Raw genomic sequence first — 18496 nt, forward strand, 5'->3', positions numbered from 1 at the left:
GTGACAGGAATACAACTGCTTTCACATGCTCAGAATTTTGGAGGAGGTCTGAAAGGGAGAGGACTTGGACAGCAGCAGCGGCAGCACTCCCAGCAAGTGCTTATGGCAAGTGTTGATTAGCAGCTTTCAGACAAGCTCAACTCAGCGCTTTGTGTGAGCCCAAGTCTAAAACTCATCTATGCATGAAAGCTGTTTAGGCTCAAGGCAAAGCAGGGACAGACTCGGGCTCCACATGAGCTGCAAAGGCAGAAATGCCTCAGGAAGGTGCTCTATAGTGATAGTAGCTCTCAGAAATTCTCTGCTCTCTCAGTGCTGCCTGTGTTTGACTTTTGACAGAACATCCCATCCTTAATTCAATAATTAAAGAGAAGCTTTATCCACATTTTCCTCTCAAGGGCTCTAACACTGGGGGCAAGAGAGACAGATTTTATTACCATTTTTATTATGAAGTTATGATTACTCAGAGCCACAGGCCCAAGGCTCAGTGCTGGAGGTCGGACTTGTTTGTAGACTCTTTGCAGGGCCCTACAGGTGATGTTTGCTTTATCCTACATAGGGAACAAAGCACCTGGTAACATCAAAACCAGCAAAATGGCACAATTCACCTCCAGAGATAGGAGAGGCCTGACAAACCCAATGAGAGACATATGCAAGAAACTGCAAACAGCCATATACACCCCACTGGGTTTTGTCCTTGCTTTTCCTGACTGCTTTTGCTTTATACAAGCTGTGTCTGTGGCTGCAGTAACCATCTGCAATGACTCCTGTTGCTCTGGAATCCTGGAGCAGTCATGGAGAAGAGGTGATAAACTGCAGCATTGCTGCCTTGCACCTCCTCCCTGGGCTCTTTCTGACACCACCTCCACCAGCAGGATCACAAGCCCAAATGAGAAGCTCAGAAAAAACAGCTGTTGCACGTGGTGACAAGTGGGTTTTTTATTTCAGACCCCAGGGCAGTCTGTAGCTTTCAGGTGAGCTGTGAGACTTGGCCAGCTCACAAGACACCTGAAACCCTTTTCCAAAACGAAGCAATTTTTATTATTGCATCCTGCTAAATAATCCCTTGTCAAAGAGCTGTGAGTATTCCATCTCAATCCTTCTGTTACCTAATGCCACAATGCACAAAGTAATCCATTGCCATCTTCTACCCCAAACACTTTGCAGTGTTTAGGCAGATTATTTCAGTGTGATTTACAGAAACACAGAAATATTGAATGATCTACAGTTCAGGACAGATTATTGTCCAAAAAGAGGTGAGAGGAGCAGCTGTTACTGCTTTGTGAAGAGAGAACAAGTTAGATGGTGGTTCTAGGAGTGAGTGTGTAACAGCAAAGCCCAGGTATCCCCCAGGAGGCTGCTCTCATCAGGGCAATAACAAAAAACGTGGCAAGAGGCAAAATCTTTATTCCAGTTCTGAATTGGAAAAAAACTGTCATGGCCACAACTCACCATTGGACAGTTCAGTGAGCACAGGGGAGGAGGCACCTGGCCCGGCCAGGCACAGACTGAGGACACGGTCCCAGAGGCACTTGGAGAGGAAGCTCAGCTTCAAAGTACAAGCACTAAACACTTTGGCTCAAATTTTTAATATAAAAAATTCACTAAAAAGGCTAAAATGTGACAAACCATTGGAAATACTGTGACAAACATTCGCCCTTACGCAGTAAAAACCAAAACAAACCCAAACTGGCACGAAGCTTTGAAATGCATGCTTTCTTCTTTCTCCTGGTACATCGGACCATCAGCTACTTTAAATGTTCATCTAGAAAAATCCATGGCACCTTCATCTCGTAGTTCAGTGCAAGGGACTACTCTCGATGGACCAGCACAAATAAACCCAGTAAAAAGAGGACTGCATACTGGAAGAGAGAGCAGAGGAGACACAGGAGTGCACACTGACATCTACAGCAGCAAACGTGCAGGGAACCGGGTTCTGCCATGTTCTTATGAAGGAATTATAGCTGGGGTGGGAAAAGCAGGCAGGAAATAGAAGAGCTCTTACCTTAAATTTTGGATAATCGTTCATTAAGATAGTCACTATTCCAATATAGGGCACAAATCTACAAGAATAAAGGTTTTCTTAAAACAAACACTATTCCAGGGTGCAGAGGGAGAGTCACTCAAGCATCCCAAGGGCTGCAGTCAATGGGCTGGTGACTTCTTCCTCCCTGTGGCAGTGGGTGACAACTGAGTGACAACCGAGTGACAACCAGCCCAGAGAGTCTTTCAGCCTATGCCTGGTTCAGATTTCCCTTGCCTGCAAACGCTGAGCCTCCCAGGACAAAGCTGATGACAATTCTGATCAAGTCTGAGCCCACATTACCCTTACATCTGTGTCCATCCAGCACCAACATCTCAGGACACAGTTCACAACTCGATGCCTTTGCTTAAGCCAAACTAAGAACTGAACTCTCCACACTCTCAGGCAGGTTACAAAACCCAGCAGGGACAGCTCAACACAAGGGGGGGATTTACCAGATGACTTTTGGGGACAGCAGTGTGAAAAGTCCCATCATTTTCAATTTCACTTACCCTCTTGCTCGTCCTACTACATCCTTCTTCTCCAGCCAGTGCTGCCCCTGCTTGTAGAGCCCTCTGTCATCCACGGCATTGTTGTCTCCCTTTGTCAGAAATTTGATGTCTCCATTTTGCCTGGTAAAGACAAGACAGCCAAGTAAGGCAGGACAGAAACTTGTTAAAAGCTGTTCTACAACAAGTACAGAGAGACCAACACAAGGGAACCAGAAGCACCTATGTCCTACTGAAATTCAGGGAGGATAAAAGAGGGAAACTGTCAAATGCAGCAGAAAGCAGATGGTTTGGAAAAAACTGCCATGAGAAGAATGAATTCTGGCCCCAGCCAAGCTCTCCAGCAGAGTTTCAGAACAGTTTCTAGTGCAGGTGAAGCTATTGCCTCTTGGCTTTTGACCGTCTTGTGTTGATGTTTCTCTTGCTTCACACAAATGTTGGATTCTGGTCTCCCTACTACAGCACAGAAGGAGAGGTTGGGATTGAAGCACACAGCTCTACTCAGCAGTGGGCAGAAGCAAGCTGAAACTTAGAACTGATTACGAAAGGGAGACAAAAAAACCCAAATAATACCACAATGACACTGCATGAACTCACAAGGTGCCTACATCTGGAATGCTCTGGGCAGTGTTGAGCCCCCCAGATCCTTTTCTGCAATGGAGAGAAGAACCAGCAAAGGTTGAGAAATTATTAACAAGGTCTGCAACCACTTCCATACAAGAAACTACAGACCAGGACTCTCCAGTCTGGAAAAGACAGAACTGATGCAAAATATGACACAGTCCACCACAAATGACAGCAACAATCAAATAGCTTTTCACTGTCTCTTCCAATGCAGGAGCCAGGGTACCAAAAGGAGCTCAGAAGTAGAGGCAGGGAAGGTCCTATGCAGCAATAGTCACAGTGCAAACTAAACCATGTCTCTCTGCAAAGGTATTTTGGCTGGCAAAAAAATTATACTGGCTGAAAAATTGACCCGATACTCTACATAAAAGAGGAAATTAGGCTATTCATAAAGAACTAGGAGTTTATGCTTGAAATTGTAACCTGCAGAAAACAAGGAAATTATCACTACAGGATAAACTAGACTCTCTCTAGTCTTGAATTAATCCTGAGATGATTTAGCTTGACAGAATTGGGACTGTGGAGCAGATGAATCTTTGCTTTGACCAGGAAAAAGGCTTGTAGATTCTTTCCCAGCTATTCCTGTTCAGATGCTGGACAGGAGCCCATGGCACCTGGGACTCGCCACTGTCACCTTCCTGTGGCACCTGCAGGCAGGTGCTGAGCCCGAGTGTCCTCAGTGCTGGAATCTCAGCTCTCACAGAAATGACAGATGGAATGCAGAAGAGGAAAGCAGGCAGTTCTTTGGAGCTCAGGCTGTTTTCATCATGCCTGAACACCAACAGGTTCCTTGACAGAAGAAGCTTGGAAAGGAAAAAGGGAAAAAACCCAAATCTTTCTCCAAAGCACACCTGGCTTGTTGTGTGGGAACAACAAACACTATTTGGGAAAAGACAAAAGATCCCCAGAGGTGCAGACAATGTAGCTTAACTCTGAAGAGTGATGGTGTAGGAGTGCAGCACCTTATTGAGTAGAGTCAAGGCTCTGCCACAATGCAGCATGAGAAGCCCATGGTGCACTTCTCTGCTGTCTGAGGTGAGTGACCCTGCTCCAAAACCACAAAGTAAATTCTGAATGCAGACTCTGTGTTAGTAATAAAGAATGAATTCAATTTGGGGCTGAAACAAGAAGAAAAGGCCAGCAAGTAACAGATATTTTCTCACTGACAAAATATTGATGTGAACTGGGGCCTGAGTTGGCCCAAAACCATAGAGAACTCTGTTTCTGTCTTCCTGTATTTTGACACTCCTGTCAGCTTCTGCAGAGACTTTTCACTTCCAAACTGGCACTAGAGAATTGTTCTTTAAGTAGTGAAAGAAGCAACTGCTCCCTGGTTCAGGCTGCAATATGGATTTTTCAGTTTATCTCTCCTAATAAAAAGATTAGGTTTGTGTTTGGTTGTTTCAGTTAAATGAAACCTAAAATACTGCAGAATGGTTTCACCCTCCCAGGATTGGCACTATGGCCCTGTTACATTTAAACAAAAAATAGTGCTTGACACCCTTTTATCTAGAGATAGAGCCAGGCAAAAAAAGAAGGGTGGGCAACATCTGAAGAGGAAATGCTGCACGGAACAGGGGAGGAGGAAAACTGCATTTCACTTGCAAGAGTTCCCACAACATCACAAAAAATACTCCTGCAACATTAGATGTCAAATTCAGCCCATAAACTGACCTTATTTTTAAATCAATGGTATCAAAGAACAGAACTTTGAAAACTGACATAGTTCAAAGTTCTGGGTACAGAATAAATCTGAAGAGCAAAGAACGTGCTTTGCCTACTGGGAGAGGCATCGTTTCGTTACCTCAGAGCCAGGAGCTGTGTATTTATGTGCACAAGGCTGGTCATCCTTCAGTTGGACCAGACAACTGGTCTGGATATTCCAACAGCTTTGGGAAAGGGACCCTGTCCATCCCATTGATGTCTCAACGAAAGGAATCCTCAGGTGCCACCTGGTTCAGCTCCAGCTCATGCCAGAAAACATTCACTCACCAGAAACAGATGCTGGGACCCCAGCCAGCTGTTGCCTCTCCGAGATGCCTTGAAGAATCAGGGATTCAGTTCAAGATTCAGTTTTCACTCAAACAACTCATGTGGTTGGCTCATATTCCCACAGACTGGCCTGGAGAGGCCACAGTTCCATCCAGCAAAACAGGAAAGCTCATGACTGCAGTGCAAGCCTTGGCTGGAAAACTAAGCCCTGATCAGCCACGAAAACAATGCCTGTTCCATTCCTTCAGACACACAACCTCCCCAGTGCTGAGAGTGAACAGCACACAAAGACTCTGAGGACAACAACACAACTTTCTAGAGAGATGAAAGGCCCTGAGTCTGCATGACAGCAAAGACCAGGACCATAGAGATAAGCTCTAAAATAACACACACTACACACACAACACCCTTCTGCCACAGCTGTGCCCCACAAACAAGACTCACTTCACACACAAACGCAGCCATGCCACAGCAGCTCAGGACAGAGAGGATGGCACAGGAGACACTCAGTGGTGTCAGCTTCCAGTGCCTAAAGGGGCTCCATGAGAGATGGAGAGGGACTGCAAACAAGGGCCCTAAAGTAACAGGGGCAATGGCTTCCCACTGCCAGGGTTAGATGGGCTATAAGGATTAAATTCTTCCCTGTGAGGATGCTGAGGCCCTGACACAGTGCCAGAGAATCTGTAGCTGCCTCTGGATCTGTGGAAGTGTCCAAGGCCAGGCTGGACGAGGCTTGGAGCACTCCCAGTGGAAGGTGTCCCTCTGCCCATGCCACACTGTGGAATGAGACTGGCTTTAAGGTCCTTTCCAACCGAAACCATTCCATGATTCTGCAGTTTGCAGTGTCCAGGGCACTGGCACAGCTTGTGCCTTCTGCTAGATGATCTTTACAAGTAAACAAAGCAGGACAGATTTTGTCTGTCTGAAACTTCTGTGTTACTTCCTACAGCACCTGGATTTCTATGATTGACATCCCCCCACTTGTTTATCCAAGCAGATGAAGGACATCAGTTAGGGAAACACCAGCAGCAGAACCCCCAGATTCTTAACATACTTCTCATGGATTTTCAGGACACGATGGACTATAGGAATTTCCCTTCCTTCTATCCTAAAGACGACTATTTCTCCCACTCTGATTGGATCTTCAATTCGGTTCGTGAGGAACAGGAGATCTCCTCTGTGGAAAGCAGGCTCCATACTCCCACTGAAAAAGAGAGGAACAACTGAACAACATTTAAACACTCAGTACCAGGTTTTGGAGTTCATGGCCCTTTAAGAAAAATCTCACAAGAACTTCATGAGAAAAAGAAGCTGTGGATACCCCATTCCTGGAAGTGTTCAAGACCAGGCTGAAACCTTGATGAAGAGCTGCTGAGAAAACCACCTTGGAGACTGGGCAACTGTGTAACCTCTATTGCAATCGGGTTTTCAATCACCATATTTCCAGCAGTTTGTATTTGTTGGGAAAAGGGCAGTGCCAGTAGCTGGTGTTACAAGCACATCCAAAGGGAAAAGCTTTTTTAATAAGCAAAAAGTTGATGATGAACACTATCTTTTGATTTCTGAGCTCACCATTGGCAGGGCAATGCTGGCAGCTCTGTAATGATGAGAAGCTTTCTTTTATTTAATTTATTTTTTAGAGATAGACAGATTATCCTCAGAAACAAAGCACTGAAAGCATTCCCATCTGAAACAGACAAAGGGATTTTCCAAAAATTTGTTACTGTGATTCATTGCTTTGCTTAATTATCTCATTTCAGGCACCTTGACTCAAGTTATTTTTCTTCTGTCTTGTAAATGGCAATTGTTACCAACTACTTATACTCCCTAATTCCACATAAATAATGCAAACCAGAAGAATGAACTTTAAGTACTGCGTGCATTTGTGTTTTATCTTCACAGAGCACAGCAGATGCAGTTCAGAAGAGCAGATCAATCACTGGAGAGGGGATGTGACCTCACCACCCCTGTCTCACTCACTGGGAGGAGCAGGGGGAAACATCTGCCCTGTACCTCATCAGGAGGGAGTTTTGGTAAGCAGCACTTGGTCATGGCATTACAGCATTTCTACATCATGAACACTGACACAGAAACACAAAGAAAGGGCCAATGTGGCCACAGAGCAGGTGCAATATCCCTGCCAGCATCCAATGGCAGCCCAGGGAATTTGTCCCAGGCAGCAGGGAGGTGGGAGAAACACTGGTGTACCCACTGCAGGGCACTGCTGTAAGGACAATGTGTGACACCCAAAACATACAGTGACAGAGTGACAACCCTTAAGCTCAGGACCACCTCTGTAATGGACAGTCATTGAATCATTGCAGATGGGTTGGAAGGGACCTTAAAGATCATCCTGTTCCACCCCTGCCGTGGGCAGGGACACCTTCCACTATCCCAAGGTGCTCCAAGCCCTGCCCAGCCTGGCTTGGAACACTTCCAGGAATGGGGCAGCCACAGCTTCTCTGGGCAGCCTGTGCCAGGGCCTCGTTGCCCTCACAGGGAAGGATTTCTTCACACTGACCCCTCTAACCCTGCCCTCTGGCAGTGCTGTCACTGTCACACCCTGTCACTGGCCCGCCACTACCTGCCTGGGTATAAAGTCCCTCTCCCCCTCTCACCGGCTGACAGAGCGAGGTGAGATGCTCTTCCTACCCACTCCCTCTTCCCCCGCTGTTCCTGAGCCTGGATTCCTAAGGAGCCTCTCGCCTGCTCAAAGGGGCTGTGGCTGCGGCTCTGTCTGAGCCATCCCTGTGGGGATCCCCCTCGGGGGGCCTGGCGATTCCCGGCCCGGTTAAACCCGCCGGCAGTTTAAGCCTCCGCATCCCGGGACTGACCTCAGGACCACCACGATGGGACTCTCGCTGCCCGTCACCACCATGAGCCCCTTCCAGATCATGAGGGCAGAGGAGACGATCATGCCGAAGTTCAACACCTGGTAGTACAGCTGGGGAGGAAGCGGGTCGGTCAGGCCCCACCGCCAGCGTACGGCAAGGCGGACCGGCCCCGTCCGCCCGCCCGGCTTTCCCCCCCGGCCCCCCGGCCCCTCCAGCACCTGCCGCTTGTTCATGCGCCGCACATCGTCCAGAAAGTCCAGCGACAGCATCGCCGCCGCCGCCACCGCCGCGCCCGCACGGCCCCGCTTCCGCTTCCGCCTGCGCGGCCACGTCACCGCCGCTTCCGCCCCGCGCGGGCCCCGGGACACCGGAGCGGGAGCGGGGCCGCGCCTCAACCGCACCCGCGACACCCGCACCCAACACAACACCTATCCAACCAACAGCCCGCACCCAGCACAACACCCATCCAACACACACCCCGCACCCAGCACAACACCCATCCAACACCCCGCACCCAGCACAACACCCCACACCCAGCACAACACCCATCCAAACAACAGCCCGCACCCAGCACAACACCCATCCAGCTCAAACACCACATCCAGCGATGCCCCGCTCCATCAAAAGCTATCCAGCCAAGGCCCAGCTCCATCCATGCCTCTTCCAATCACTCCCATCCAGCAAACACCCCATTCAGCCAACACATATCGAACCAAAGCCCTATTCAACCAACACCCGACACCCCTTACACTTCACACCCCATTCGGCCAACATCTCATCTAACCTACACCCCCTATGACACCCCTATGACACCCCTCCCAACCTCCCCCCATCCAGCCAACACCCCACATCCAGCCTTTACTCATCCAACCAATGCGCCATTCAGCACCCAGACAGTTCCAGCGGGCCGTATCCAGGCATCACGAGACCAGATGGCGATGAGCCCAAGCAAGGAGATAAATAGTTCTTAAATTATTTAAACATTGTCAGAGTAAACAATAACAAGCGGAGTTCTGGCTCAACAGAATGAAAAAAAATAATGGTATAGAAGGTAATGGTATTACACAAAGCATGGGTGTGACAAGGAATGAGGGAGGAAAGAGAGAGTCAATGTGACTACGTGGAAAGAAACATCTCCTAAAGGATGGGTAGTGCCGAGCCACAGCAGGAGAGGAGTTGTGGAGCTACTGACGGAGTGCCAGCCCCTGCCGCACTGCAGGACAGTGGCTCCCGCTGTTCCAACACCTCTGTGAGCTGAGCTCTGCTCCTCTCCTCTCAAAATGAGCTGTGAGGGAGCCCTGGCACTGTTACATCAGGAGCTCCGGATGTACACTCCAGATGACCCCACTGACAGGATGGGGGATTTATCCCCTTCTGGCGATGGTGCCAGTCTGAGCTCCTCACTGGGATGAGCCACTGAGCACCGAGCCTGGCAACGCCCACCCCAGGCTGGCTTCCAGCAGCGCAACTCCACAGCCAACACGGCCCCGAGGGGACCAGGCCCTCCTCAACACCGTACTCACCAGGGAGGCCTGGGGCTACAAAATCCTCTTTCAAGGATGATTCAGGTCCAAGACATTTCATTAAACTGCGTTTTGGAAAAGAATGTTGTTATTTGGGCAACTAAAGAATAACCAGCACAACTCACAGCTCGAACCCATCCCATGTAACACAGACCCCAGATCGGCCAACATGGTCCGGACAAGCGTGTTTGGCTGAGCCAGCGTTATGAGTTAAAATGAGTAACACAAAGGCAGGATGGGGAGAGAAAAAAGAAGCCATAAATAGAAGGAGAAAGAAAGGGAGATTGGGAAGGTGAGGCTGGGGCTCTGGGCAGAGGCTGAGGTGGTGCACACTCAAAGGAAGAGAGCTCGTCTGAAGGAAACTGCAGCTGCAAAGTGCTCCTGGATCCTCAGGAGCTGGCCAAACCCCACTGAGGACTCTGGCCCTGCTTTCCCTTTTCACCTCTCTGAGCTGGCAGAGAGTTAGTGCTTAGGATGCAATGGCAGGGCTGGTTTTGCTTTTTTCTGTTTTAAATTTCCCTTACAAATAGGAGTTGCAACGTCCATCCCAAGAAATCAACAGAATATTTCAAAGATTTGCCCCATCCCCACCCTGTATTTTGACTAGAAACCCCCCAACAAAAAAACCCCAATCAACCAAAAGGGATTTTTTTTTTTGCTTTTAAGTCTTAAGAGACTTTGAATGATTGTTCTGTGAGGTGCTGTTGGGGCCTTCTGCACCACACGTCTGACTGTGCTCACAAAGAGCTGAGTCCCTTTTGCACTCTTTGTATTTGTTTTCCTCTTCCACCGTAGTGTTCAACTCGCCATTGTAGTCCACGTGTCCATTCTTACCCATCTCTATTTGTAACTTCTGCCTCTCATCTTCCTCCTCCTCCTCCTCCTCCTCTTCCTCCTCCTCATCCTCCTCATCTTTGACTTTATGAACAATGAAGAGGTGTCTGTTCAGAGAGATGTGGGAGGTGTAGCAGAGGCCGCAGAACAAGCACTGGAAGGTGGAGCTGTCGGTCTTGTGCCGAGGTATGTGTTCCTGGAACTCAGTCCGGACGTCTGTCGCAAAGCTGCACTTAGCGCATTTCCAAGGCGCTTTCAGTTTTTTGGCTGGCGGCGCGTCTAAACTCGCAGTGCTCTCTGCCTGACCCAGCTCATCCAGTGCCATCCTCTTTGGAGATTTTGCCTTTAAAAATAAGATTAAAAAGTTACTTTATCATTTGAACCCATGGAAGAGGAAGTGCTAAAATCCACACGCGTGTCTGAAGATGCCTGAAGCTGAAGTCATGCCTAGGGATTCCTGGGGCATTCCCTTTCCTCCCCACACCCAAACACCTCACCCGGTGCACAGGATTTCAATTGCTGTCCTGTGATGTGAGATGGGAACGCTGTGAGAGGCTGGCTGGGCAGAAACATGATGGGGAAATAGTTTAGAATCAAGGAATCATGAAATGATTTGGGTTGGAGGTGACTTTAAAGCTCATCCAGTTCCACCCCCTGCCATGGGCAGGGAGGGACATGTTGCACTATCCCAGGCTGCTCCAAGCCCTATCCAGCCTGGCCTTGGACACTTCCAGGGGTGGGGTAGCCATGACCTCTCTGGGTAAAAATTTGGTTTGGTGTGGGAACAATTTATACTTTAGTGTGGGAAAGAGGAGTCCACAGAAGAGGGACAGCTGAGGCACACAGGGGTGGTCAACAGCCCAGACAACGCTTCTCAGATTAAACTCTGAACATTCTCTCCTCCACTCAGATTTTGTCCTAGTGGCATCTCTCAGTAACTCATCCCCTCTATCTTAAAATCCTGCAGCTTCTTCTCCCATGAGGATGACTTGCTTAAATATGTCCCTGCAGTGATATGCAACATGTGTATTTTTAAAATAAATGGAGCAAAGAAGCCCTAGCAGCCAACCCTCCACTCCAATCCAAAACAAAAATCAGTGGAACAGTTATATTTGCTATACAAAATTACACATTCCTACTTAAGAAAAATGCAGTTCTCATAGGTAATGGACCTAGCAAGTATTTTAACAGAAAATAAATCTTCTATAAGTAGCAGAAAAAATAAGGAAGAAAGAAAAAAAAATGTGCCATGCTTGTGAATGGGGTACCAGGGGAAAACAAGGGTAATAACAAACTTAAATTACAAAATAGACTGAATAAATGCCAGTAAAACACAGTGGGAAAATCTTGAGAAATGCAAGATGCAAATGTGTGTTGTCCTGGTGCAGCTCAGCTGAGCTCACACTGCTCACCCTGACCCTACCAGAGAGAATCAGGCTGGATGGAACTGAGTGAGGGAAGGAGAGCTACCCTATGGGTGGGAGGGTTTCACTGGCACAAGGCCACACTCGACGTTAACACCCCGAATGAACAGCTACTCGCCAAGTACATTGAATTGTACATTTAATTTTCCATGAAAATAGGTATCAGTTACTTCTGCTCTGTCTCTCTCTGGAGCTTTCGCTTTGGCCATCTGGGATAAGTCTGGGTTTTTGATGCCATGCATGAGGCTGATGTGGTTCTCCAGCATGAATGGCTGAGGAAATGTCTGATTTTCATCTGTGCAGTACCTTGGAAATAAAAAAAGGAAGACAATTTATTAGAGGATATGCTTTTTGTATTGTGCCAAACCAAGAGGTGTAATTGGAGACAGACTCTGGTGAGTAATGTACCATCAGATTACCAAAACACACAGCAAAGCATTGTTTTAATAATAAAGCATTACCCTGAGAGAAATCTGGAACACTTTGGAGTTTGTCACAGTGCTCATGAATGAGAGTAGGGCATGTCTTCTTTACAGTGCTAAATAAATATAGGGACTAGTGGGGGTCAGGCACCCTGTGACAGGTGCCAAAGAGGACAAATGATCAGGATGGAAAACATACGGGAGAACAACAAAAACAGACTCTGAGATGAGAGAACTACACAGAGAGAGCTGGTGACTCATGTGACACCTAGGAGGCGTGTGGCACAACCCACAGTCCTGCACCCAGCACTCCCAAGTACCAGGGAGAAACAGCATTACATCCACCAGACTGTACCACAACACAGTTAAAATTCTTACCAAACTGCTGAAATTCCAACTTTTATACCAACAATCTAGGCAGAAACACTCATGAACATGTCACTTATATGTAACTCATGTTTGAACCTGGCAGGACTGCAGAGGTGCTACAGAGCTGGCTGACATCTCAAAAAGGAGCTCTGAAGGAGATGTGCTGTCTGCACCTTCGCTCCTGGATGACTGAGATCTCCTGGAACGAGTGCCAGGCCTTGCAGACATAAACCAGCCCCACTCAAGGGCACAGAGGGCTCTGATAGCAATTGGGAAAGCCAAAATTCAGTATAACTGCTGTTCTTGCCAGCACAACACGGTGAAGGTCCGTCAGCTACACAAGGACCTGAGCAAGGACAAGTGACACCAGAGTCTCCTGAAGTGCCCTAATTGCATCTGAGACAGAGGATTAAGGGTAGAGAGGAGCTGAAGTGTCTCTGGGTAAAATAGACATCTTTTAAAAGGACAGAAGAAGATTCCTACTGATCTTCCAGTAACTAAAGGGAAATTAAATGATGTGAAAATGCAGACATGCTCATTGAATACTTCTGGGTTTTAAAAGGAATTGCTCAGAGGCTAAATCAATATTTAATGATGATGGAATTTTTCTTCTTCGTGGAGGAAAGCTGAGAGGTTATTAAGTGGTATTTATCAAAAATAAACATGTTGAAAATCAAGTGTTTCAGACACTTTGTACTTAAGACTTGGAAAAGACGAGTAAGATAATGATAACCAAGTGAATTATGAAAGAAAATACACAATACATCATAATATTTTGCAATTTGCCCTAATTTAGAATTCTTTTCATGGGACCAGGGAAAGATGCTTGCCTAACCTGAATTACTCCAGTGACAAGCATGGCAGGAGGGTGTTCAAGTAAGTCCTCCATCACTGGTTGCTCCCTACAAATTTATCCAAAGCCAGAGACCTAAGCAGAGCAGGGGGAGAAAGGGGAAATCACAGCTGGAAATGTTAGAAGCCAGAGGAAGGTCACCTACAAGCAAGCATGGTGGAATCATAAAAATTGTCAATAATCAGATCCATGACAGATTTTATTCATGTTTCACATGGAAACCCAAGAGAAGAGGGTGACATGAAGTTAAGGCATCAAAACCCCTCAAGAGTAACAGGTGAGAGTGATACAAAATGCCAATCAGGAAGAAGGAAAAGAGACAGCAGAACCAGAAGAAAGCAGGAGCAATGGACATGTGATGCCTCACAGAGCACTGAAAAGAGTCAAAGAGGAATCCAGAGAGGTAAGATTCAGAGGATGATTCAAAGGGTAAGATTTTTAGAGCAGGGCTCTACAAGCTAAGAGGGATCAAATGGAAGACAGGACAAGAGACCTCAGATCCAAACAAGGAACAGCTCTTGGAGATGCTGGGAGAGTATTTCAAGGAAGAGGTTTCATCTGCACAGTGCCCTGATTTCAGGGAGTCTGCCCCACAATGACTGAAGAGAGCACAACCGCAGTCCAATTAAGACTTCCTTCCTTTGAGAAAGAGCAACTACAAGCTGCAGAATTAAATGCAACCAAAATTCCCTTGGATTGCTAGCTGTGTTTTCTCTGCTGGCATGATCACTGTCCCTTGGGTGAACCAGTGGATCTGCAGCTGTGTGTTGTTCTGAAAAGTAACAAGGTAATGCACAGCAGGCTGGCATATCCTAGGCTGTCAGGAATTTCCACACAAATCCTTCTTCCCAGTAACATCTTATGCTCATTTTGATCCTGAAACATTCCACTTTATATACAACTGATCCAGAGAGAACAGATTTACACAGATCAGGTGAGTGCAACACCCAAGACCATCACTCACAAACTTAAAGCTGAATGAAACACAATAGCAGCCAACATTTCATCTCCTCCAGAGGTTCCTAGTTAGAGCAGTTACAAGAAATGGAAAGTTTAGACGTCCTAGATGAAAAAGTGTCTCAGGAATGTATTCCCAGTGGTAATGCCTACGCTGTATCAATTTACTAAAAGCTGTTGTGGCTTACTAGATAGTTCAAAGAAATACACTACTTGAAGAATGTACTTGTACTTTTCAGATGAGGTTTTAGCAACTTGAGTGCAGTGAAGTGACAACACACGTCAGAAATGCTTGCATTAAACCAAAATAGACAAATTAGAAAAATCCCCCCAATCTACATCATTGCAAACTTCTTTTCCAACCCAAATGTGCTTTCATCCTATTTCAAAAGGATGTCTCAGAATGAGACAGGAAAGAATTTGGCATGGTCACTCAGCATACAACTTTATCTGCAGCAGTTATAAAGGTAGATTCACAAAGACTGGGCTTTGTCTTGAACTGAGATTGTATCCACAGTTAAAATATGTTGACCAGCAATAATTTTCATTCACCACTGATTTCCAAAACTTCTCTCAAGTCTCCAGATCCATTTTCCAACTTTGAGGTATGACTTCCCAAGCAATTCCAGCAAGATTAATTCTCCATTGCCCTGCAGCCTGTACAATCAGTTCTGCCCTTCTAAAGCAGTGGCAAAATCTGGTTCATTATTAGGATTTTACATACCTTCTGCACCCAAGGAGAAGGCACAAGAGTGATGCATGACCACAAAGCAGTGAAAGACTAGCCCAATATTTTATTGGCTGTTTCACAACAATGCAAAACATTAATCTCATTCACCACCTGCAGATATCAAACCACACCTTCCCTTAGGTTTCCAAAAGACATTCACTGTGCAGTCGAATGCAAGGTCTTATTTTAGCCACTAAGTCTCTTGTGTCTAACACATTCTTCTCCTCACTTTCCTTCAGTAACTTACAGTCTGGAGTAGGCAGGAGCAGCAGACATGAGTTATTACAATTTCCAAACTCAGAGGATTAGACTACTGCTGAAAAACAGTCTGCAAAGTGGCACTGGGTACATACCAGCAGGTGTAGACTTTCTTTGCTGTGTCGTGGTTATTGCGGATGTGTCTGCGCAGGCTGTTGGAGGCGTTGAACGAGCGCTCGCACTGGCGACAGGGGTATCTCTTCATGGACTGGCAGGAAAAGAGAAACAGCTTTCAACACCAGGGACACGGAAGGCACTGACTGGATTCTAATTCCTATGCTCTTCACCTGTACATTACCTCTCAGATGCAAAAAAATCCCTTATATAATATAGTGCTAGAGATAACTAAGACTTTGAGATCCCACTTAGATTCAGCCCGACAGTTGGGTAATACCAGCATTGATCTTATAAAGCCACGACTACTTAAAGCACCTGCTTGATTTTATTGATGTTTTTATTAGGAATTGCATATATGCTTTTCATGTAGGTTCATTTCACTACTGGACCCCATGCAGAATTCCCTCAGTGGAAGGTCCCTTTAGCCTCAGAAGGCAGCAGGACCCCAGTTAAATACAAGTCCACTTACCCTTCTCACTCCTCATAATTCAGCACAAGAAAAGGGCAAGATGCTAAAAAGCATCACATGGGCCCTCTTACCTGTTATCCATGTATGATATCCACATCCCCCTAAAAAATCTGTCCTGTAACCAGCCTCCTCCAAAATTTTTCTACAGCCCTTTATATAACCTGCATGTACATTGCAGTTAAGACCTTCTTAATGAATATATATATGTATTAAACTGAAATATTTGGCCAATTTCCTACTTCTGTGGCATTCAAATGGGAAAATCCAGCAGTCAGCCTGCCCTCATCTTCTTCTCTTGAAGTGAGGACATCATCAAGTGGGACAACCCAGCCCTCTCCAAATCAAGCTAGAAGGACTCAAACACCATGATCCAGATTCCCATTCATGGCTGGGTGACTCAGGATATCAAACAAGAAGTCCTGATGCCAAAGTACTGAGAAATCTGGCTGCACACAGCATCTTGGCCCATATTCTGCCAGCAACAAGGATTAGTTTGACAAAAGTAGGTCAAGGCAACACAAGCCTTGAGCTGGATGAAACACACAAAAAATTGAGATTTGCAGTTCTTGTAATAACAGCCCTGCAAAGGGGCCTGGAATGCAGGAGATTGGTGTTCTTCCCCAGCTTGCTAGCTCAAGTATTTCATCCCAGTCCTTACCCTTCCATGATTTCTCTTCATGTGGGACACATAGGTTTCCCGATCAGGGATCCACTGTGAACATTCCTTGCAAGTCCAACCAGTTCTTCTGAGTCTGGACTTGGATTCAGGATTATGTCCTTCCACCCTCATGTCTTTCCTCGTCAGAGGAGAGGGGGAAGTCCCATTGGTTACCAAAAGCTCCTTTGGTGAGGTATGAACCTGGTTCCTTGAAGCCTTCTCAGACTTCTGCCGAAAGTTTGAGAGCTCTTCAGGATTACAGGGGACTCCATGAACACCCTGTGTAACAGTAATAGTGGAAATCCATGTAACATTTACATGAAATTCATATTTCACACCTTTATTTATAAATAAATACCATTTGCTATTCAAATACATTATTTAAATCCCCACTGGCCAAACAATGTGTTGTTGTCTTGCTCCTGTTTTCCCATTTCTGTATGTTTTCCCATTTCTCCTAGAAGCTGCTGCAGTGCTTTCCCTGACAAGAGATCTTCCCAAGAAACATGAAGCTTCTATTTCTGTTTCCTGCATGACAACAGCCACTCATTGGTGCTGCCTGTTTAGCATTTTGGATGAGCCCTGGGAACTCTGGTTAAATAGGGAAGATGTAATGGAAGAGAAATTTCAATTGTCATTATTTCAACAGCCTAAGCTCTAAAAACACAGAGCTTTGGTAAGCTCTGAATTAAATGTTTGCTGGTATCCTGGGGGCTCCAAAGCTGCTTCATCTTTGCTTAAGGGATGGGAAGAGAAAATATTTCCATTTCTCCATGTCTGCTTCTTTCAATTCCACTCCATCTATTGATATTTACATTGTTCATGGTTCAAAACTTCACTTCTGACATATAAGACCAAGCATAAAACCAAGAACCAGCCTTATAAGGAATATGGCTCTAGGCTCTTTGGATATTCAACAGGCCAAAATCCAAAAGTCCCCCAAAAAGTTATTTTAACAAAGAAAATTAAACATAAGGAAAATAATCTAAAAATGAAGAGCTGTGGGAAAGCAAAAGCAAGTAAAAGAGCAACATACCAAAGAAACCTCAAGAAACTCCCCCAGGAGCAACAACAGTTCATCCACACAAAAGGCTAATTTAGAGGTTTAATTGTGCACAGTAATTAATAACGGGTAAAGTTTCAACACATGAAAGCCCCAGGCATTTGGAAGTCTTTCTCTGGGTTAGACACCAAGCAAACCTCCAAACACAACGTCTCAGCTGAGAAGTCTGTGTACTTTGCACCTGGCCCAGCTGATGACCACAGAAGCCACAGCACTGCCAGCTCCTCAAGAACACAGACACATCACCTTTCTCCCCATCTGGAAATCTCTGGAGTGTTTCAGTGCCCATTACTCCATTGTTACACCACTGGGGTAAAACAAATGAGGAGCATGGAAAAATGAAGTGATTTCTCTGCAGAATCAATAGGAGGAAGCAGAGCTAACTCCTGCTCTGCGACACTCTAAACCTGAGGAAGATGAGGAGGCACATGGATTCTTTATTTTGCATGTAGGCACACAATAGACAGCACCTCCTAAAAATTCTACTGCATGAAGGTGATCTCAGAGGAGATGGTGAAGTGCAATTACTACCCTGCCACAGCCTTCAGTTACCTCAGAGGCTAAGAGACAAAGTTTTGTGGTGAAGATCTCAGGGTGCTGATGCGCAAACTGCTGCAGGCAGGTCCCTGGGCTGGGATCAGACAATGAACCACAAGGTGAGTATCTCATCTCCAGTTTTTTAGCACCGGGCATGAACACCTCTTTGAAGGTCCTAGCCTTAATCTCAACTCTATTTTCCTAGCTATAATGCACTAAGATTAGCAATCATCAACTTCACAGGAGGGCTTCAAATTGTAATTCATTATTGCATGCAAAGCACTCCCAGATTAGCAAGTTAAA

The 18496-nt window shown here is 46.1% G+C and overlaps 2 protein-coding genes across 6 annotated transcripts in view; both read right to left on the reverse strand.

Annotated features, from left to right (window-relative positions):
- Positions 1-1570: 1570 nt before the first annotated feature.
- SEC11A (SEC11 homolog A, signal peptidase complex subunit) lies at positions 1571-8306 on the reverse strand. The gene is made up of 6 exons (XM_053988874.1): positions 8198-8306; positions 7980-8089; positions 6200-6349; positions 2533-2652; positions 2003-2060; positions 1571-1859 (listed from the first exon to the last, which is right to left on the reverse strand). Exons 1-6 carry the CDS (start codon positions 8246-8248, stop codon positions 1809-1811), a joined length of 540 nt encoding a protein of 179 aa, XP_053844849.1. The 5' UTR covers positions 8249-8306; the 3' UTR covers positions 1571-1808.
- Positions 8307-8928: 622 nt separating this feature from the next.
- The window catches only part of ZNF592 (zinc finger protein 592), a 35723-nt gene continuing 26155 nt past the window's right edge, over positions 8929-18496 (reverse strand). For 4 of the 5 annotated variants that reach the window (XM_053988863.1, XM_053988865.1, XM_053988866.1 and 1 more), the window contains 4 exons: positions 16594-16872; positions 15445-15557; positions 11898-12066; positions 8929-10679 (listed from right to left, as the gene is read on the reverse strand). In XM_053988863.1, coding sequence (XP_053844838.1) covers positions 10164-10679; positions 11898-12066; positions 15445-15557; positions 16594-16872 — 1077 coding nt within the window. In that variant the 3' untranslated portion in view covers positions 8929-10163. The remainder of the gene's footprint in view (positions 10680-11897; positions 12067-15444; positions 15558-16593; positions 16873-18496) is intronic. The other variant, XM_053988867.1, reaches the window with a different exon arrangement.

Source organism: Vidua macroura, chromosome 12 (genome assembly GCF_024509145.1).
Source record: "Vidua macroura isolate BioBank_ID:100142 chromosome 12, ASM2450914v1, whole genome shotgun sequence".
In the NCBI taxonomy this organism is placed as follows: Eukaryota; Metazoa; Chordata; class Aves; order Passeriformes; family Viduidae; genus Vidua; species Vidua macroura.

What these genes read in the sequence shown, in the direction of transcription:
- SEC11A (XM_053988874.1), bottom strand. Translation starts at nt 8,248, where the DNA reads ATGCTGTCGCTGGACTTTCTGGACGATGTGCGGCGCATGAACAAGCGG. An exon ending in CCCATCGTGGTGGTCCTGAG is followed by an intron (nt 6,350 to 7,979) that starts GTCAGTCCCGGG and finishes TCTCTTTTTCAG; the next exon opens with TGGGAGTATGGAGCCTGCTT. An exon ending in ACGATTATCCAAAATTTAAG is followed by an intron (nt 1,860 to 2,002) that starts GTAAGAGCTCTT and finishes TCTCTCTTCCAG; the next exon opens with TATGCAGTCCTCTTTTTACT.